Here is an 18,988-nt window from a genome sequence, read left to right as displayed (position 1 = left end):
GATTATCTTTCTTTTTAAAACAACAAAAATTCTGGTGTTGACTGTCCCTTTAAGAGCCTCTGCTTTTAAAATTACTTATGGTATACTTTTAAGGTAATAGCATCTTATACGCAACCTAAAGACTTACCTGCTTTTGTTGGATAAGGAAAATTACTGATAATGATTTGATCCTATCTATGTATTGTTTAAATATTTCTGTATGATGTAATAACTGTGGCAGGGAAAATACACTTGGTATTGTTATTGTTAAAATAAGTAATTTCAGGCAATATAAATACCTCTCTGTCTCGTTAAAAAAAAAAAGGTATTTAAAAAAAAATAAAGAAAAAAAAAAAATTATATAATAATCTTCACATAGATTTAATTATTTTAATATAATCCACAACTAAGGTACTACGCAAGAGAAATAATATTTATACACACAGAGTTAATTTATTTACACAGCATTCACCTTTAGATACTATTTTTAGGTAAACTAATACAACATTATAATTTAGATCACTTTGTTTTTTGTTCTTTTTCTTTTTTTTCTTCCTTTTCACATGGAGAAATTCGTCACTAACTTTAAATCACAATCACCAAATATGCCAGTAAAAACTAGAGATAGAAAAAACAGGACTAGTATGGATAATCATGGTAACACACCATTAATGACGACAGCAACAGAGGTAAACATGATAGATCCGCAAGATATAGTTAAACAGATAGCAGAACTTATGCTGCCGCAATTTGACCAAATTAAATCGGACATATGTAATTTAACTTCAGAAATTAAACAATTTACATCTATACTAAATGAAGCAGAGCAGCGCATTTCTGATCTAGAAGATACTATGACTTTACAGGAGCAAATAACTAAAGAGCATAACTCAAAAATAACGAACTTACAGTGTAAAATTATTGAGCTAGAAGATAGAGCGTGGCGTAATAATGTCAGGTTCCTGGGTATTCCTGAGACAAGGAATATTAAGATTTACATAACTTTATTTCGTTAACTCTCCCTCAACAACTAGGAATAGCAGCTGATATCTTACCTTTTGCAGTGAAAAGAGTGCATCGCATAGGGTCAGTTAAAATGTTACCTGATGGAACAATTAGGAGTAGGCCGGTTATTGCAAAATTTCTTTACTTTCAGGATAAGATCAAGATGATGTATTATTACAGGCAGAAATCCCCATTCTTAATTGAAGGTAAACCACTATTAATGTTTCAAGATTTTTCAGTTGAAAAATCTCAAAGGAGGAAAGAAATAGCCCCCCTATGCACAAAATTAATTCAGGCCGGGATAAAGGCCACGGTTATTTAGCCCACAAAAGTTAAGATAGTAAATGATGGCATACACAAGATTTTAAATAATCCAGAGGAAGTAAAAGAATTTGCTAAATTGAAGGCCATCAATTTATTATCCTAATGAGCCATGTTTATTTATTCTTAAATTGAGATGTATATCCTGATTGACATGGAATATAAATATCTGAAAATGTGTTGGTTCAAGAGCTTTACCTTGTTCAAATTAATTTTTATTATTGTGTTTTATAATCCTATATGGTGGAAATAGTTAATTTAGCGTCTTGGAACGTTGGGGGGATTTTCCTCTCCACAAAAGCATAAAAAGATTTTAGCACAACTTAAAAAACATAAAATAAATATTGCCTTCCTCCAAGAAACACATTTAAAGGATACAGAATTAGTCAAATTAAAAACTGATTGGGTAGGGGAAGTAGTAGGTACCCACTGTACAAATAGGAAAAAAAGGAGTAGTAGTATAAAGTAGTATAAAATTTTAAGAATTTAGGCTGACCGAGAAGAAAGATATCTCATTATACATTTAGAGTTAGATGGAATGCCCCTCATATTATGTAATGTCTACGGACCTAATAAATTGGATAAACAATTTTGGGTTAATTTACAGTCCAAACTATTACCTAATTTTACAGAGAATTTGATCATCGCAGGAGATTTTAACTTAGCTAGATACCCTACACTGGACAGGCTAAAGCCTGCACAGAATAGGAATAGTAAACAAGAAGCCAAAATATTTAAAAACTTCTGCAATATACTACATAGTAAAGATAACTGGAGGATTCAAAATCCAGATTTAAGGAAATTCTCTTGTGAATCCCGTTCATATAAAACGATGTCTAGAATAGACTATTTCTTGGTAAGTGACAAAATATTTGGATTAGAATTGAAGGCTCATATACAAGAAATTATTATTTCGGATCATGCTATCCTTACTCTTAATTTTAGAATCCGGAAGCCACAAGAAATTAATTTTAACAGATTTTATTTTCCAAGATATCTTGTTCAAAATGTCCAATTTAAAGCATGGCTAAAATCAAAGTGGTCAGATTATATTAAGATCAATTCTACACCAGGAATTAAAACAGAAACCTTATGGGAAGCATTCAAGGCAGTAATAAGGGGGGACATCAAAGCATATCTGGTTATACAGAAACGTAATAACTTAAGGAAAGATATAGAACTTGCTAATCAGCTACGCAATAGCTATAACACTTATATTAGCGATCCTTCTAATAAATCCTGGGAACTATATCGTAAAGTTAAAAAAGAAAGAGGACTCTTTTTAGAACAAAAAGTGGCCCAGGAAGACCTTAGAAGACGGTTATTTTTCTTTAGACACAGCGGCAAAGCAGGGAAACACCTAGCTAACTTAACCAAATAAAAAAAAAGGAGAGAAATGATTGAATCCATTAAAACTGAAACAGGCAGAATTACACATGTTAAAGAAATCCAAGATTATGCATTTTGTTATTTTCGAGATCTGTATTCAGCATCACCAATAAACCCTCAAATTCAGGAGGAATTTTGGGGGGAAATACAGGTTCCAACCCTAGATAGGATTAGCCTAGATAAACTAAATACACCTATAACAGTATTAGAGGTGACCAATGCTATTAAAGCATCAGCAGCTAACAAGGCTACGGACCAGATCTGATCCCGGCTGAGTTGTATAAAATCCTTTCGGAAAAAATTGCCCCATTATTAGTTATCTTATTTAACCAGTACTTTATTAATAATATCCCATGTTCAAGATTTTTCGCTTCTTCACTTATCACATTGGTCCTTAAAAAAAAGAAAAACCCAGAAGAGATTAGCTCATATAGACCAATATCACTCCTAAATTGTGATTATAAAATATTCATGTCTATTTTAGCATCAAGGCTCAAACTTGTTATTGGATCTTTGATCCATAAGGACCAAGTAGGTTTTATGCCAGGGAGGAATTCTACTCGCAATAAAGGGTTAATTTGACAGTGCATTATAGTAGTTACTACAGGCAACAAAGGGTTAATTTTACAGTGCATTATAGTAGTTACTATAGGCAATAAAGGGTTAATTTTACAGGACATGATACTAGTTACTCTAGGCAATAAAGTGTTAATTTTACAGTGCATAATACTAGTAAAAACTGAAGGCATGAAATGGTTAGCTTCACAGTTTTTCATGCAGTCTGATTACTTGCAACATTGTATAAACATTGTGTTACCAGTGAGAGCAATAAGAATAAAATACGCTAAAATACTAAATTGGGCAGATGCTACTAATAAAATAAAATAAAATAAGAGATTACCGAAAGTACTCCATCATCAGAAATAGATGTGAACATGATAAGCTCAAAGACATAATAATTTCTAATGCTGTTCTCCACAGTACCTTTGGAGAACTGTAATACGCATATTTGTAGGAGAGCTTTGCGTTCTCCAAAGGTGCAAAAAAAGATAAATTGGTAACTGGGCATAATGCTAAAGGCTAAAGCGAACTCTAGGAAATGCGACTAAGGGCTAGATTTATCAAGCCCTTGCGGCAGCAAGTTCTCACAAGAACTTGCTCGCCGCGATTTATCAAGCAGCGGTCACCAGACCGCTGCTTCCCTAACATCTTCGCCACATTTATTCTGGTGAAATTCACTCTCCTCGGTCGAGTCCGACCGAGGAGATTGACAGCTCCTGCCCGCGCGTGATTGGCTGTGCGCGGGCAGGGGGCGGGATTGCACGCGAGCGCAAAATTGCGCTCGTGTGCAATGTTAATTACCTGCGGGTAATTGCGCCCCGCAACAGGCGAGCTGAGGCGTACAGGGGCGCGTATACGCGCCCCTGTACGCCTCAGGGTTGATAAATCTAGCCCTAAAACTAGCAAATTTAACCCTTTTTTAAGCGCACCAGTGCACCTTGACAAACCGAACAAAGTGAGAGGAATGTATAGTGGGACTCCCAATTTTAGGCACACTGCATTATTAAATCAGGGGTTTAAGTTGTATGCGGATTTATAGGCACAATTTTAGAAGAATTGCTTTTATATCATATCCTGCTCATTGGTCGCTGCCCTGTCACCGCTGTTTCTTAGTACTGTTATAGTTACATAGAGGCTATTAGTCCTCTACAAATACTACCCACTTTGCCCTTAACTGCTTAATAGTTTACCCGTTTGTGCCCTCACTAAATATGGAGTCTGACGTCGACAACTATGGGGTTTTCGATATTTAGTCTAAGATCCAAGCACTGTACTTCCATTGGATCATGAAGAGTACAATGGGTTTCCACCCTTTTCTCTTATCTTGTATTCGTTTCTTAGTAAATCAGTAAGGCATAGTAATCTCCATGGTGATCAGCGATCTGGTGTTAGTCGCTCTGGTGGTGACGTAGATGCACAGTGGTGATGACGTGTTGTGTTTATGTCCTGCAGCCGCTGAGGTGACGGTGTTGTCGCGGTCATGGCTATGTTCCGAAGCCTTGTGTCCTCATCTCAGCACCGGCAGCACCACCATCACCAGGCACAAACAGCGCCCTCAGCTACGGACAGCCTGGAAACTCAGTACGGTTGCCCCATATGCCTGGAAGTTTATTATAAGCCCGTGGCTATTGGGAGCTGTGGACACACGTGAGTACCCGCTGAGGAGACCAGTAAACCGGTACTGCATGCCCCTGGGATATCACTGAGTCGATATAACCCGCCGTTAGTAACAGCCTATTCGTTTTCCGTAGACCCCCCACCCCATTGACATGATATGACCCTTCCTTGTTTCTGGGTTCATACTCGTGAATTGACTTTATCGTTTGCTGATAGCTCTGTCAGTGTACATTTCCTGCTTTGTGAATCCCGAGTGACCTGACCCTTTTTCTCAACTGGGGAAATTAGTGAATGAACGCTTCATCAGCAACCCCCCATAAATATTATGCTAGGACCCCTGGTAATTTGTATGCTTTGTCAATTGTGACTTGGTTCTTCCTCCTCTCTTATGGATAGTCTAGTATTTAAGTTACCAAATTTATATCAGGCTTATTAGTCAACAAGAATATTGGTGAGCCATATACACACAATTCTATTTTTATGACCCATAGAAGAGTGTTCATATATGGTTATGTAAACAAATAAGAAAATCCAGCCCTACATTTGTAGAATTATTTGCTCCTGAAACTTATCAACATTAGTGATTACAGTTTTTGGCCCTGATTCTATAAAGCTCAGTGATGAGATTCTGTGAGATGCCTTGGTAGTATTGCTATGACCCTTATTGATTGTTTTAAAGGTAATTTTGCACTTTGGGAACTGTGTATCTTGTTAAAATGAGTTTACTAATATGCTTTCTCTAAGCTGATGATTTCTCTCCATGACAGCTAGTTTTTTGAGAATATGGCCCTTTTTTTTAAAATCTCTCCGGGGGCCTTTCATTCAACATGGCCCCCTTAGTTTGTGATTTTTCTCTGTTAAATCCCTAGTGATGTTAAGAAAGTAATTGTAAACTTTCCTGTTTAGATACACAGATCCATAATGTTAGCAATATTTTAGATTGAGTTTAATTCATCAGTTGTAATTAAGATGCACTTTAATTTAACTTACTTTTTAATGTAGATATGGAATTCAAATACCCCACACTCCGGCCACCCACTTCAAAACTAATCTTGTTTGCGCGCTGATTGGAGAGCAGTTAAAAGCGTTAGCACACACAAAAAAATTACTTTTGAAGTGGGCTTCCAGAGCGCATGGTATTTGAATTTAATATCTACATTAAAAAGTAAGTTATAGTGCGTCCTCATTGCAACTGATGAATTAAAGGGACAGTCAAGGCTAAAATAAACTTGCATGATGTAATTTTAAACAAATTTCCAATTTACCTTTATCACCAATTTTGCTTTGTTCTCTTGCTATTTTTTAGTTGAAAGCTAAACCTAGGAGGTTCATATGCTAATTTCTTAGACATTGAAGGTCGCCTATAATTTGAATGCATTTTGACAGTTTTCACTACTAGAGGGCGTTAGTTCATGTGTTTCATATAGATAACATTGAGCTCATGCTAGAGAAGTTACCTAGGAGTGAGCACTGATTGGCTAAAATGCAAGTCTGTCAAAATAACTGAAATAAGGGGGCAGTTTGCAGAGACTTAGATACGAGGTAATTACAGAGGTAAAATGTGTATTATTATAAATCTGTTGGTTATGCAAAACTGGGGCAAGGGTAATAAAGGGATTATCTATTTAAACAACAAAACTTCTGGTGTTGACTGTCCCTTTAAACTATTACTAGCATTCTGGATCTGTTTATCCAAAGGGTAGAGTTTACTATCACTTTAATTATATGGATGAAATGTTGATTTTCAGCCCTTTGTTCTGCTTATGTTCAGGTCTTTAATGATTCAGATAGAGCATGTGATTTTAAGCAACTTTCTAATTTACTACTATTATCAAATTTTCTTTGTTCTATTACTATCTTTATTTGAAAAAGAAGGCATATACGTTTTTTGGTTCAGTACGCTGGGCATCACTTGTTTATTGGTGGGTGAATTTATCCACCAATCAGCAAGAACAACCCAGGTTGTTCACCAAAAATGGGCTGGCATCTAAACTTACATTTTTGTATTTCAAATAAAGATACAAAGAGAATGAAGAAAATTTGATAATGGGAGTAAATTAGAAAATTGCTTAAAATTTCATGCTCTATCTGAATCACGAAAGAATTTTTTTGGGTTCAGTGTCCCTTTAATATAACAACTGTGTTGGTTATGCAAAACTGGGGAATTGGTAATAAAGGGATTATCTATCTTTTAAAAGAAGGCAAATTCTGGTGTAGACTGTCCCTTTTAAAGTTTTCATCATTTCTAGTCTTGGCGGGTGCCCAAGAAACTGAGCCGTTTAAATAAATAAAAGAAACATGCTACCCTGGGACATACATAATAGTTGAACAGACAACAAAACAAATACGTGCACACTGTTTTCTTATATTTATACATTTATTAAAACATTGTATTAATTTATTAAAATCATACAATAAACACATATCAGTATATTTAACCCCATCATTACCTGGAATTTCAGAGAAAAACTTGCCCTAAATACCAGAGAATTTTTAGCATTTTTGTTATCGCTCCATTTTTGATTTACCTATCAAAACACAATTTTTTTTTTAAGTAGACAACACAAGGAACTGATCTAGGCCAGGTTTGGTATATTTCATGCCACCATTTCACGCATTGCAAGCAGTCGCTGTTAACGTGTTAAAGGGATACTAAACCCAATTTGTTTTCTTTCATGATTCATATAGAGCATGCAGTTTTAAACAACTTTCTATTTTACTCCTATTATCAATATTTCGTCATTCTCTTACTGTCTTTCTTTAAAAAGCAGGAATGTTAAGCTTATTTGCAGGCCCATTTTAGGTTCAGCACCATGGATAGGGCTTGATGATTGGTGGCTACATTTAGCAAACCAATAAGCAAGCATAACCCAGGTTCTCAACCAAAAATGGGCTGGCTATTAAGCGTTACATTCCTGCTTTTTACATAAAGATACCAAGAGAATGAAGAAAAATTAATAATAGGAGTAAATTAGAATTTTGCTTAAAATTGCATGCTCTGATTCATGAAAGAAAAAAATTGGGTTCAGTGTCCTTTTTAACACTTCCATCCAACAGATTTCTTGACCAGACCTTACACTGTAAAATTGATGTTTAATGTCTGTGCTCCTGTGATCACCTCTAAAGAGAAACAAAAACAAAGATACTTATTTATAATACATATTTTTTACATATAAGCAAATACTATTTTTTATTAGAATTATATTTTCCACTTTATGAATATAGGTAGTATATATTGGTGCCCTAGGCATAGGTCTAGTTTGAATTTTGTGGATATATGCCTGCATACATTTTTATATGTAAATATATACTGATATTTCCATAAGAACATAAGTGCAACTATTCCTATACATGGGACACCAATAAATATTACATATTTCAGTTATTTTCTACATTGAAACACTTGCATTGTTTGCAAGATTTAAAATTTCAATGGGAACCAGGCATCAAAAAGCTCCTTTTTCCTCTTTTACACCTAGTTGAGCTGGGTGTAATGTTAGTCAATGTATCGACAGCCTCCGACAGTGTATTAACGTTTTGCGCTTTCATTGGAAACCTGGTATATTTTATAGATTAACGGCTTCTAATACTTTCTATGGGACACAAACATGTTTTTGGCCGCTGGAGTCCGAAATTGAGGTATAATGCACGATTGGAAGCAGTTGTTAAGCGAAATGGCTTCCGACAGCATATTTATCATTTTGTGAGCGCATGCAAACCTAATTATGGCTCAATGGAAGCCAGCCCATACATGGCTTTGCCATTGTTTTTCAGTAATTAGAAGAGCTCTAATTGCAGCTGTGCATTACAGTTATGACATTCCAGGCAGTGAAGGGGTTAATCGGTTAGCTGATAAGGGAATTAGTATAGTAATGTAGGTATTACCCTCCTACCTGATCTCTCCCTAACAGCTCTTTTTCCCCTCCTACCCACTCTCATCTCCACCATCTTAGGTAATGACCTGTAAAGACAGAGAAGAGAGGCGCCTCATGGGACAAGTATCGTCTATACACCAGGAGGAAGTGCAGGACAGAACGGCCCATAGCCGAGGGTACTCACAAGAGCGGCGGTACAAACGTGTACCAGAACAGGCAGGACGGAACCTATAGTCGCCCGTCAGACAAGCATGGAAAGCGTGACCAATCAGTGGTATTCCATAAGCAGCGTCAGAGCAGGAACCGGCACAAACAGGAGACCAATCAGCAAAGCGGAATCTCGGCAAACAGATTACCAAGGCAACCACCCAGGCAAGAAGCCAAAAAAATCAGTCGGCAGCAAAAATAGAGGCCGTTCTGTCCTGCACTTCCTCCTGGTGTATAGACGATACTTGTCCCATGAGGCGCCTCTCTTCTCTGTCTTTACAGGTCCTTCCTCTCACATTTACCGCTTCCAAGAGTGCTGCCCAATCCGCTGTGATCTCGTTTACCTCTGGATTCTGACATCATCTGCGCACTTCTATTGAGACTTGCTGCTCTTTTCTATCGTATATCTTAGGTTATGGCAGAAAGTCTGCCAGTATGCAGGTTAGGGATTTTTTATTATTATTTTATTATTATTTTTCTGCAGTGTAGTGATCCCTCCCACCTCCCTGATCCATCCCAAACAGCTCTCTAACCCTCCACCTCCTACTACTGGTTGCCATCTTTGGTTCTAGCAGCTGTCTGTCAGTACCCAATTTAGTTTTTTTTTTTTTTAGTTTTTTTTTTATATATATTATTTTTGAGCTGCCTCTCACACTAAATGTAGCCACCAATCAGCAAGCGCTACCCTGGTGCTGAACCAAAAATGGTCTGGCTCCTAAGCTTACATTCCTACTTTTTTAAATAAAGATACCAAAAGAACAAAGAAAAATTAATAGTAGTAAATTAGATAGTGCATGCAATTTTAAGCAACTATCTAAATCACTTGTTTTCAAACCTGTTCTCATGCCAAGTTTTCTGGATAACCTTGGATGAAAGCAGGTAAAATAAGCAGGTTTACTAATCCGTTGATTGTTTCACCTTTGCTCTAGTTCAGATATCCTCAAATTGTGGCCTGTTAGGGAGGCCTGAGGTCAGAGTTGAAAACCAGTGATCTAAATCATGAAGGAAAAAAAAAAGGGTTTTATATAGCTTTAATTGTATAATTTAACAAATGTATTTACTGATACCTTTTGCAAAAACATTGGAACATTTTAGTATTAGCTTCAAGGGACAGTGTACTCAAAAAACAAACAAACAAAAGTTTAGTAGTTAAATAAAGCATTACAGGTTAGCAAATTTTTCAATATACATTAATTACATATTTTGCGGCTAAAGCTCCTAAATCTGAGAAAGACCTTGGTGTGTTTTCAGTGCTTAAAGGGACACAGAACCCAAATTTTTTCTTTCGTGATTCAGATAGAGCATAACATTTTAAGTTACTTTCTAATTTACTCCTATTAGCAAATGTTCTTCATTCTCTTGGTTTCTTTATTTGAAATGCAAGAATGTAAGTTTATATGCCGGCCCATTTTTGATGAACAACCTGGGTTGTCCTTGCTGATTGGTGGATAAATTCATCCACCAATAAAAAAGTGCTGTCCAGAGTGCTGAACATAAAAAAAGCTTAGATGTCTTCTTTTCAAATAAAGATAGCAAGAGAACGAAGAAAAATTGATAATAGGAGTAAATTAGAAAGTTACTTAAAAATGCATGCTCTATCTGAATCACGAAAGAAAAAATTTGGGTTCAGTGTCCCTTTAAGTATACGTACATAATACTCACAGCAGAGCTATGGTTTCCCACACTCGCTAACTAGATGAATGCAGACAGGGAGTCACTGGCTGACATGACTGTGTTTGCTCTGAGCAATGTAATGGGAACAACTGAGCTGAGATATTGAAGTTATGTTTGCTATCATAACAGCAGCACAGAGTAAAAGTTAGCAGCTAAAATCAGACCTGCTTAGTAATACTGCTGTGTTGTTTCCTAATTTTACTGTGCACCTGGTTACCACTGCGGTAATGTAGCAAGCTTCTACACACACCCCAGAGCTGAAAATGTAACCCTTTTACACACTGCTCTTTTAAATAGGATCCTGGCTGAGATCTTAAAGGGACAGTAAAGTCAAAACTAAACTTTCATGATTCAGATAGGGCGTGCAATTTTAAACAACTTTCCAATTTACTTTTATCATCAATTTTGCTTTGTTCCCTTGGTGGTATTTTTGAAAAGCTAAACCTAGCTAGGCTCAAACTGATTTCTAAACAGTTGAAAACCGCCTCCTAGCTCAGAGCATTTTGAAAGTTTTTCACATTTAGACTGTGCTAGTTCACATGTGTCATATAGATAACATTGTGCTCACTCCCGTGAAGTTATTTGGGAGTCTTCACTGATTGACTACACTGCATGTCTGTCAAAGGTACTTAGATAAGGAGGCTGTCTGCAGAGGCATAGATACAAGGTAATCACAGAGGTAAAAAGTATATTAATATAACTGTGTTGGTTATGCAAAAATGGGGAATGGGTAATAAAGGGATTATCTATCTTTTTAAATAAGAAAAATTTTGATGTAGACCAGGGGTGTCAAACTTGCGGCCCGCGGGCCTCATGCGGCCCGCAACCTAATTTTGTGCGGCCCACACCACCTCCATGAAAAATATTAATTATAATATGCTTATTACTTAAAGAGCGAGTGCGCTTACTGTTAGGGATGCACATGCATTAAAATATACGTTATTAAAAAGAAAAAGACAGATAAGTGCATAATGATTTCTTTAACACATGCAGTTCATTACTATGGTAGCACTGATTTCCCACATCATTTCTGTCCATTCCTTTCCATCATTTTCTTTTTAACTAAAATCACATACTTTATATATATTTCTATGTATTTATTTTATATTATGTACAACAGGTATGTCTATCACTATTATAAACAGTGGGTCGCACGTGGAGCGTGTGTCTCACCTTCTTAAAAGCATTAGAGCACATTTCCTCAAGCCAGAGTAAGTTAATTAGGAGTTACAGAACACAATCTTTTGAAATGTATACAGTTATAGCAAATGCACTGCACTGTTTAGTAATGGCAAGATATGTAGGTAGTGTGCGGCCCACGTGAGTTGTACATGTATGGAAAATGGCCCGCGACTAAAATGAGTTTGACACCCCTGATGTAGACTGTCCCTTTAAGTGTCAGTGTTTTACCGATATCTTCTAGCCTGCATGGTTGCACACAAAACATGCATAGATATACTCAGTGCATGCACATTAAACCGTCTTGCCTGCTATCAGAGCTTGTGTTGGCTTTTATTGAACTTTCATGTATGATGTAAATTGAGTAATTACTGATGAGATACATGCTACTGCTGCGGCTACCCTTCTTCTAGAGGTCAGTTTCCCTTTGTGCCTTACTTTTTCAAGACTATCATTCAGCCTTTGAAATGCAACTTCAATATCACTATTTAAAGAGGGGGAGATGGCTTGGAGGGATGTATGAATCATAACTTAGGATCTCATCATTTATACCACTTGGGAATAGGCGAGACAGAAATACTGTTTTATGTAATTTTAATAATGGTGGAATAGTTGCTCTGGGAGCCTTAAAGGGACATGAAAGCCACAATTTTCTTTCACGATTCAGATAGAGAATACAATTTTAAACAACTTTCCGATTTACTTCTATTATTTAATTTGCTTCCTTCTCTTGTTATCCTTTGCTGATAGGTTTATCTTGGCAAGCTCAGAAGCACTATATATATATATATATATATATATATATATATATATATATATATATATATATATATATACCAATTGTCATTGACTCGCATATGTGTTCAGTTAGAAACCAGAATTGCATTGCTGCTCCTTCAACAAATGATATCAAGAGAATAAAACAAATTAGATCATGGAAGTAAATAAGAAAGTTGTTTAAAATTGTATACTTTATTTGAATCGTGGAAGAAAAAATGTGGATTCCTGAATGAAACCTCTGAGCAACAACTAACAGCAGCGGACAAAGTATATATAAATATATACCCCCAGTGAATTGATCATTGCTAAGGTAAAGAAACATAACCGGTAATCTTGGCATGTGATACATGTGCACACAGATAAAAAAATTATTTCAGAAAAATAATTTTGTTTAGAATCTTTTTTCATTCGATATTTACTCATTGCAGATTAAACTTCAATAAAGTTAAAGTAGAAGCTAATTTTATAATTTGTTCTTAAAGAAACCCATGCATAATAACTGTAATGCTTGTTCAAGAGTAGTTAGCTCCCACTTAATGAGCAAGATATGCTTTTCACCAAAGGATAACAAGTTCACAAGACAAATTAAATAATAGAAGTAAATTTGAAGATGTTTAAAATTGTATGCTGTATCCAAGTCCATAAAATTATTTTTTTGGGGGGTTTCGTGTCCCTTTAAGCCATTGCAGTAAACACCCTCTAAAAATGTTACAATAGAGATGTTTCTTTTGGCTGCTGCTGAGAGGAGTGGCTAAGTAGCAGGCTAGATTCTGTTGTTCACCTTAGCTAGGCTTTTATTGAGACAAGGTAGTTCTTCATCCAGCGAGACATCTGTCTTCTCTCATTTTTGTCTTGATAATCAATAAATAGGAAGAAGCTGTATACCTTGGATGTTGTTCACTTCTGTATTAAAAAGACAAAGAATAGTGACAAACTGATAGACTGCTGTTAATGCTACAAGAATGTCATAAATGATTAATGCTGTCAAAGATTTCAACTTTAAAAGGACACTATGCTTCTTGTTACTACTTAGCATTGTTTTTCCTTCTGTAGTTTTCATCAAATCTATTCTCTTACTTTAACTTTCCAAAAGTGGCTAGTGAAGTTCACACTGTGCGCCTCTATCTTAGAATTTAAGTATTCTTGTACCTTGTGACAGAAGCGGTGCACTTTAACGTTGATATAGCTGTCTTCTTGACAAGCCATATCATGCACTTCAGTTAGGGTGCACAATACAGAGCAGGAACTGTGTATTTTTGCAGTGGCTGCATTTCTCTATATTATTCCTGATGATTTTTTTATATTGGTTATGTATCTTTTAAACTGGGAAGGAAAAAAATCTGCAAGAAAGATTTTTACATAAGTACAATAAAATAAGATTAAGCAAACAAAACATTGTGCATTAGTTTCTGACATTTTAGAGTATATAGAAACAAATACATTCACCAATAATTTTGAACGGAGGTGTTAATTAAATTCAGAAAACACAAAAATCTATAGTAATATTATATTTTGTTTTGCTCCCTCTGTATGAATAATGAATATCCAACTGCAAAGTAAGGTTATCCCTTTTTACATTAATATATTGGTCCCATATAAACTTTATAGAATCATACATGGGGAGTTGGGCTCTAACCATATATGAATACCTTTCTTAAGATATAGTATTGGTAATTTGTGCAATCCACACAGTGGTTTGTTTCCATTTTCTGATCTCTTCTCTTTTCTAATGTAAAAGGTACAGCTTTCAAAAAGCTGGCAGTGTCACTGATCTGTGTAAATGCACTGCTTTAGTCAAAGGATGCAACAATACATACATACTAGTATAAAGATGCAGATCTTTACCAACTGCCTTCTGTAATTGGTTAAAATAAGAGTGCAGCTTCAAACAGTGCTACAAATACAGGAGAAAAAAGCAATAGCATGATGAGTAGTAAACATGCTACTGTAGTTCTACTCAGCTGTTTAATGTCCATTTTTAAGCTTATAAAGCAAAGTAAAGAGTCAGTAGCAAATATCATCAGGCAGAGGGAGGCTGTTCCCAGTGCATGAAATACAATTAACTTTTTTAGCTATTTGCCAAAATACAGTTGTGCTCATAAGTTTACATACCTTGGCAGAATTTATGATTTCTTGGCCATTTTTCAGAGAATATGAATGATAAAACAAAAACTTTTCTTTCACTCGTGGTAAGTGTTTGGCTGAAGCCATTTATTATCAATCAACTGTGTTTACTCTTTTTAAATCATAATGACAACAGAAACTATCCAAATGACCCTGATCAAAAGTTTACATACCCCAGTTCTTAATAATAAACAGAAGTAAGGAAAATAATTCTAGGGAGGGTAGCCTCTGGCACGGCGTGCTCCGCAGGGCAATTTGTAACCTGCAGTGGTTAAATTTGCAGCTCGCATGTACACAGTGCTCTCATAACAAGTCCTGAGCACTGGTTACTGAGGAGTAAGGTCCCGTCCGTTTTCCTTCCCAAACAGGTTCCAATCACTATTAGCCCACCGCTATATCTAGGTAAGTCCCAAGAGGTGTGTGACAGGAAAACTGTACAATGTTCAGGGCAAAGCAAGCACGTACTTCCGATCCATGTTACCCTCACCAGGAATCGCCCTGTGTGTACCGATCACCGACGTGTGGCTGGATACTGTGCGGCTCCCAGACAACCTCCGTAGTCGGTGCGGTATGTAGCTCCTCCTCTCCAGGTGTCTCTGAAAACGAGCTAGCTTTGCGGTCAGGATATTGCACACACCCCACACCTGTGCTCACTCAAAGATATTTAATTTTATATATATTTTAATTTTATATATTCTTTACTTACTGATATCATTATTAGTCAGCTTCTTCTGACAGCATTTAATAAGTAGCTGCAGTTCTTAATCACTAGTGTGTGGTTTAAGTGTAGCCTCAATAGGGGCCTAGCATATGGTTAGTGTACTTCTCATTATTACACTACCACTTTGCACTTAGTGAGGGACTGTCAGCCCAGTGAAATACGGAGAGTTAATGTATAGGTTAGTCCACACAGCACAAGACTCAAGCAGTGTACATGTTTATTCATAATTTGTATGAGGTGTACGTTTTGTTTATGCATAGTATTTCACTTATTTATCTATTTTGTTTACTTTGCTGAAATAATCATTTCTATAGTATGCCTTATTTATTTTATTTTATCATTATGTTATGTTTCAGAGTGTATGGATGCAGAAGTCCTATTTTGAGCTGCAGGGAATCGATGATCAGAGCACTTGTCAAGAAATCCAAGCTATAGCAAGACTGTCATAATTTGTAGTAGCAAAAATAACAGAATTTATGCTTACCTGATAAATTACTTTCTCCAACGGTGTGTCCGGTCCACGGCGTCATCCATAACTTGTGGGAATATTCTCTTCCTCAACAGGAAATGGCAAAGAGCACATCAAAAGCTGTCCATATAGTCCCTCATAGGCTCCGCCCACCCCAGTCATTCGACCGACGGACAGGAGAAAAAACAGGAGAAACCATAAGGTGCCGTGGTGACTGTAGTTAAAGAAAGAAATTCATCAAACCTGATTAAAAAACCAGGGCGGGCCGTGGACCGGACACACCGTTGGAGAAAGTAATTTATCAGGTAAGCATAAATTCTGTTTTCTCCAACATTGGTGTGTCCGGTCCACGGCGTCATCCATAACTTGTGGGAACCAATACCAAAGCTTTAGGACACGGATGAAGGGAGGGAGCCAATCAGGTTACCTAAACAGAAGGCACCACGGCTTGCAAAACCTTTCTCCCAAAAATAGCCTCCGAAGAAGCAAAAGTATTAAATTTGTAGAATTTGGCAAAAGTGTGCAGGGAAGACCAAGTCACTGCCTTACATATCTGGTCAACAGAAGCCTCGTTCTTGAAGGCCCATGTGGAAGCCACAGCCCTAGTAGAGTGAGCTGTGATGCGTTCAGGAGGCTGCCGTCCGGCAGTCTCGTAAGCCAATCGGATGATGCTTTTCAGCCAAAAGGAAAGAGAGGTAACTGTAGCTTTTTGACCTCTCCTCTTGCCAGAATAAACGACAAACAGAGAAGACGTTTGTCTGAAATCCTTTGTTGCTTCTAAATAGAACTTTAAAGCACGAACTACATCTAAATTGTGTAACAAACATTCCTTCTTTGAAACTGGATTCGGACACAAAGAAGGCACAACTATTTCCTGGTTAATATTCTTGTTGGAAACAACCTTTGGAAGGAAACCAGGTTTAGTACGCAAAACAACCTTATCTGAATGGAACACCAGATAGGGCGGATTACACTGCAAAGCAGATAACTCAGAAACTCTTCTAGCAGAAGAAATAGCAACCAAAAACAGAACTTTCCAAGATAACATCTTGATATCTATGGAATGTAGAGGTTCAAACGGAACCCCTTGAAGAACTGAAAGAACTAAATTCAGACTCCAGGGAGGAGTCAAAGGTCTGTAAACAGGCTTGATCCTGACCAAAGCCTGAACAAAAGCTTGAACATCAGGCACAGCTGCCAGTCGTTTGTGTAACAAGACAGATAAAGCAGAAATCTGTCCCTTTAGAGAACTCGCTGATAATCCCTTATCCAAACCTTCTTGGAGAAAGGAAAGGATCCTAGGAATTTTGATCTTACTCCATGAGAATCCCTTGGATTCACACCAACAGATAGATCTTTTCCATATTTTATGGTAAATTTTTCTAGTTACAGGTTTTCTGGCTTGTACCAGAGTATCTATTACAGAATCCGAAAACCCACGCTTAGATAAAATCAAGCGTTCAATTTCCAAGCCGTCAGCTGGAGGGAAACTAGATTTGGATGTTCGAATGGACCTTGTACTAGAAGATCCTGTCTCAAAGGTAGCTTCCATGGTGGAGCCGATGACATATTCACCAGGTCTGCATACCAAGTCCTGCGTGGCCACGCAGGAGCTATCAAGATCACCGAGGCCCTCTCCTGCTTGATCCTGGCTACCAGCCTGGGAATGAGAGGAAACGGTGGAAACACATAAGCTAGGTTGAAGGTCCAAGGCGCTACTAATGCATCCACTAGAATCGCCTTGGGATCCCTGGATCTGGACCCGTAGCAAGGAACCTTGAAGTTCTGACGAGACGCCATCAGATCCATGTCTGGAATGCCCCATAATTGAGTCAACTGGGCAAATATCTCCGGGTGGAGTTCCCACTCCCCCGGATGGAAAGTCTGACGACTCAGATAATCCGCCTCCCAGTTTTCCACTCCTGGGATGTGGATCGCAGATAGGTGGCAGGAGTGATCCTCCGCCCATTTTATGATTTTGGTCACTTCTCTCATCGCCAGGGAACTCCTTGTTCCCCCCTGATGGTTGATGTAAGCAACAGTCGTCATGTTGTCTGATTGGAATCTTATGAATCTGGCCTTTGCTAGTTGAGGCCAAGCCCTGAGAGTATTGAATATCGCTCTCAGTTCCAGAATGTTTATCGGGAGAAGAGACTCTTCCCGAGACCATAGCCCCTGAGCTTTCAGGGAGTCCCAGACCGCGCCCCAGCCCACTAGACTGGCGTCGGTCGTGACGATGACCCACTCTGGTCTGCGGAAGCTCATTCCCTGGGACAGGTGATCCTGGGTTAGCCACCAACGGAGTGAGTCTCTGGTCTTCTGATCTACTTGAATCACTGGAGACAAGTCTGTATAGTCCCCATTCCACTGTTTCAGCATGCACAGTTGTAATGGTCTTAGATGAATTTGCGCAAAAAGAACTATGTCCATTGCTGCAACCATCAACCCTACTACTTCCATGCACTGAGCTATGGAAGGTCGTGGAACAGAGTGAAGAACTTGACAAGCGTTTAGAAGTTTTGACTTTCTGACATCTGTCAGGAAAATCTTCATTTCTAAAGAATCTATTATTGTCCCCAAGAAAGGAACTCTTGTCGACGGAGACAGGGAACTTTTTTCTATGTTCACTTTCCATCCGTGAGATCTGAGAAAGGCCAGAACGATGTCTGTGTGAGCCTTTGCCTTTGAAAGAGACAACACTTGTATCAGAATGTCGTCCAAGTAAGGTGCCGATGCAATGCCCCTTGGTCTTAGAACCGCTAGAAGGGACCCGAGTACCTTTGTGAAAATCCTTGGAGCAGTGGCTAGCCCGAATGGGAGAGCCACAAACTGGTAATGTTTGTCCAGAAAGGCGAACCTTAGGAACTGATGATGATCTTTGTGGATAGGAATATGTAGATACGTATCCTTTAGATCCACGGTAGTCATAAATTGACCCTCCTGGATTGTAGGTAAAATCGTTCGAATAGTTTCCATTTTGAACGATGGCACTCTGAGAAATTTGTTTAGGATCTATAAATCCAGAATTGGTCTGAAAGTTCCCTCTTTTTTGGGAACTACAAACAGATTTGAGTAAAACCCCATTTC

At 37.6% G+C, this 18,988-nt stretch overlaps 1 protein-coding gene across 1 annotated transcript in view; it reads left to right on the top strand.

The window, feature by feature from the left end:
* The first annotated feature begins 4,530 nt into the window (after positions 1–4,530).
* The window catches only part of RNF166 (ring finger protein 166), a 53,408-nt gene continuing 38,950 nt past the window's right edge, over positions 4,531–18,988 (top strand). Inside the window, exon 1 of the mRNA XM_053704606.1 lies at positions 4,531–4,902. Coding sequence (XP_053560581.1) covers positions 4,736–4,902 — 167 coding nt within the window. The 5' untranslated portion in view covers positions 4,531–4,735. The remainder of the gene's footprint in view (positions 4,903–18,988) is intronic.

This window comes from Bombina bombina, chromosome 1 (assembly GCF_027579735.1).
Source record: "Bombina bombina isolate aBomBom1 chromosome 1, aBomBom1.pri, whole genome shotgun sequence".
Taxonomy (NCBI): Eukaryota; Metazoa; Chordata; class Amphibia; order Anura; family Bombinatoridae; genus Bombina; species Bombina bombina.
Note: the sequence above shows the minus strand (reverse complement) of the source record. Positions and strands in the feature narration are given on the sequence as shown.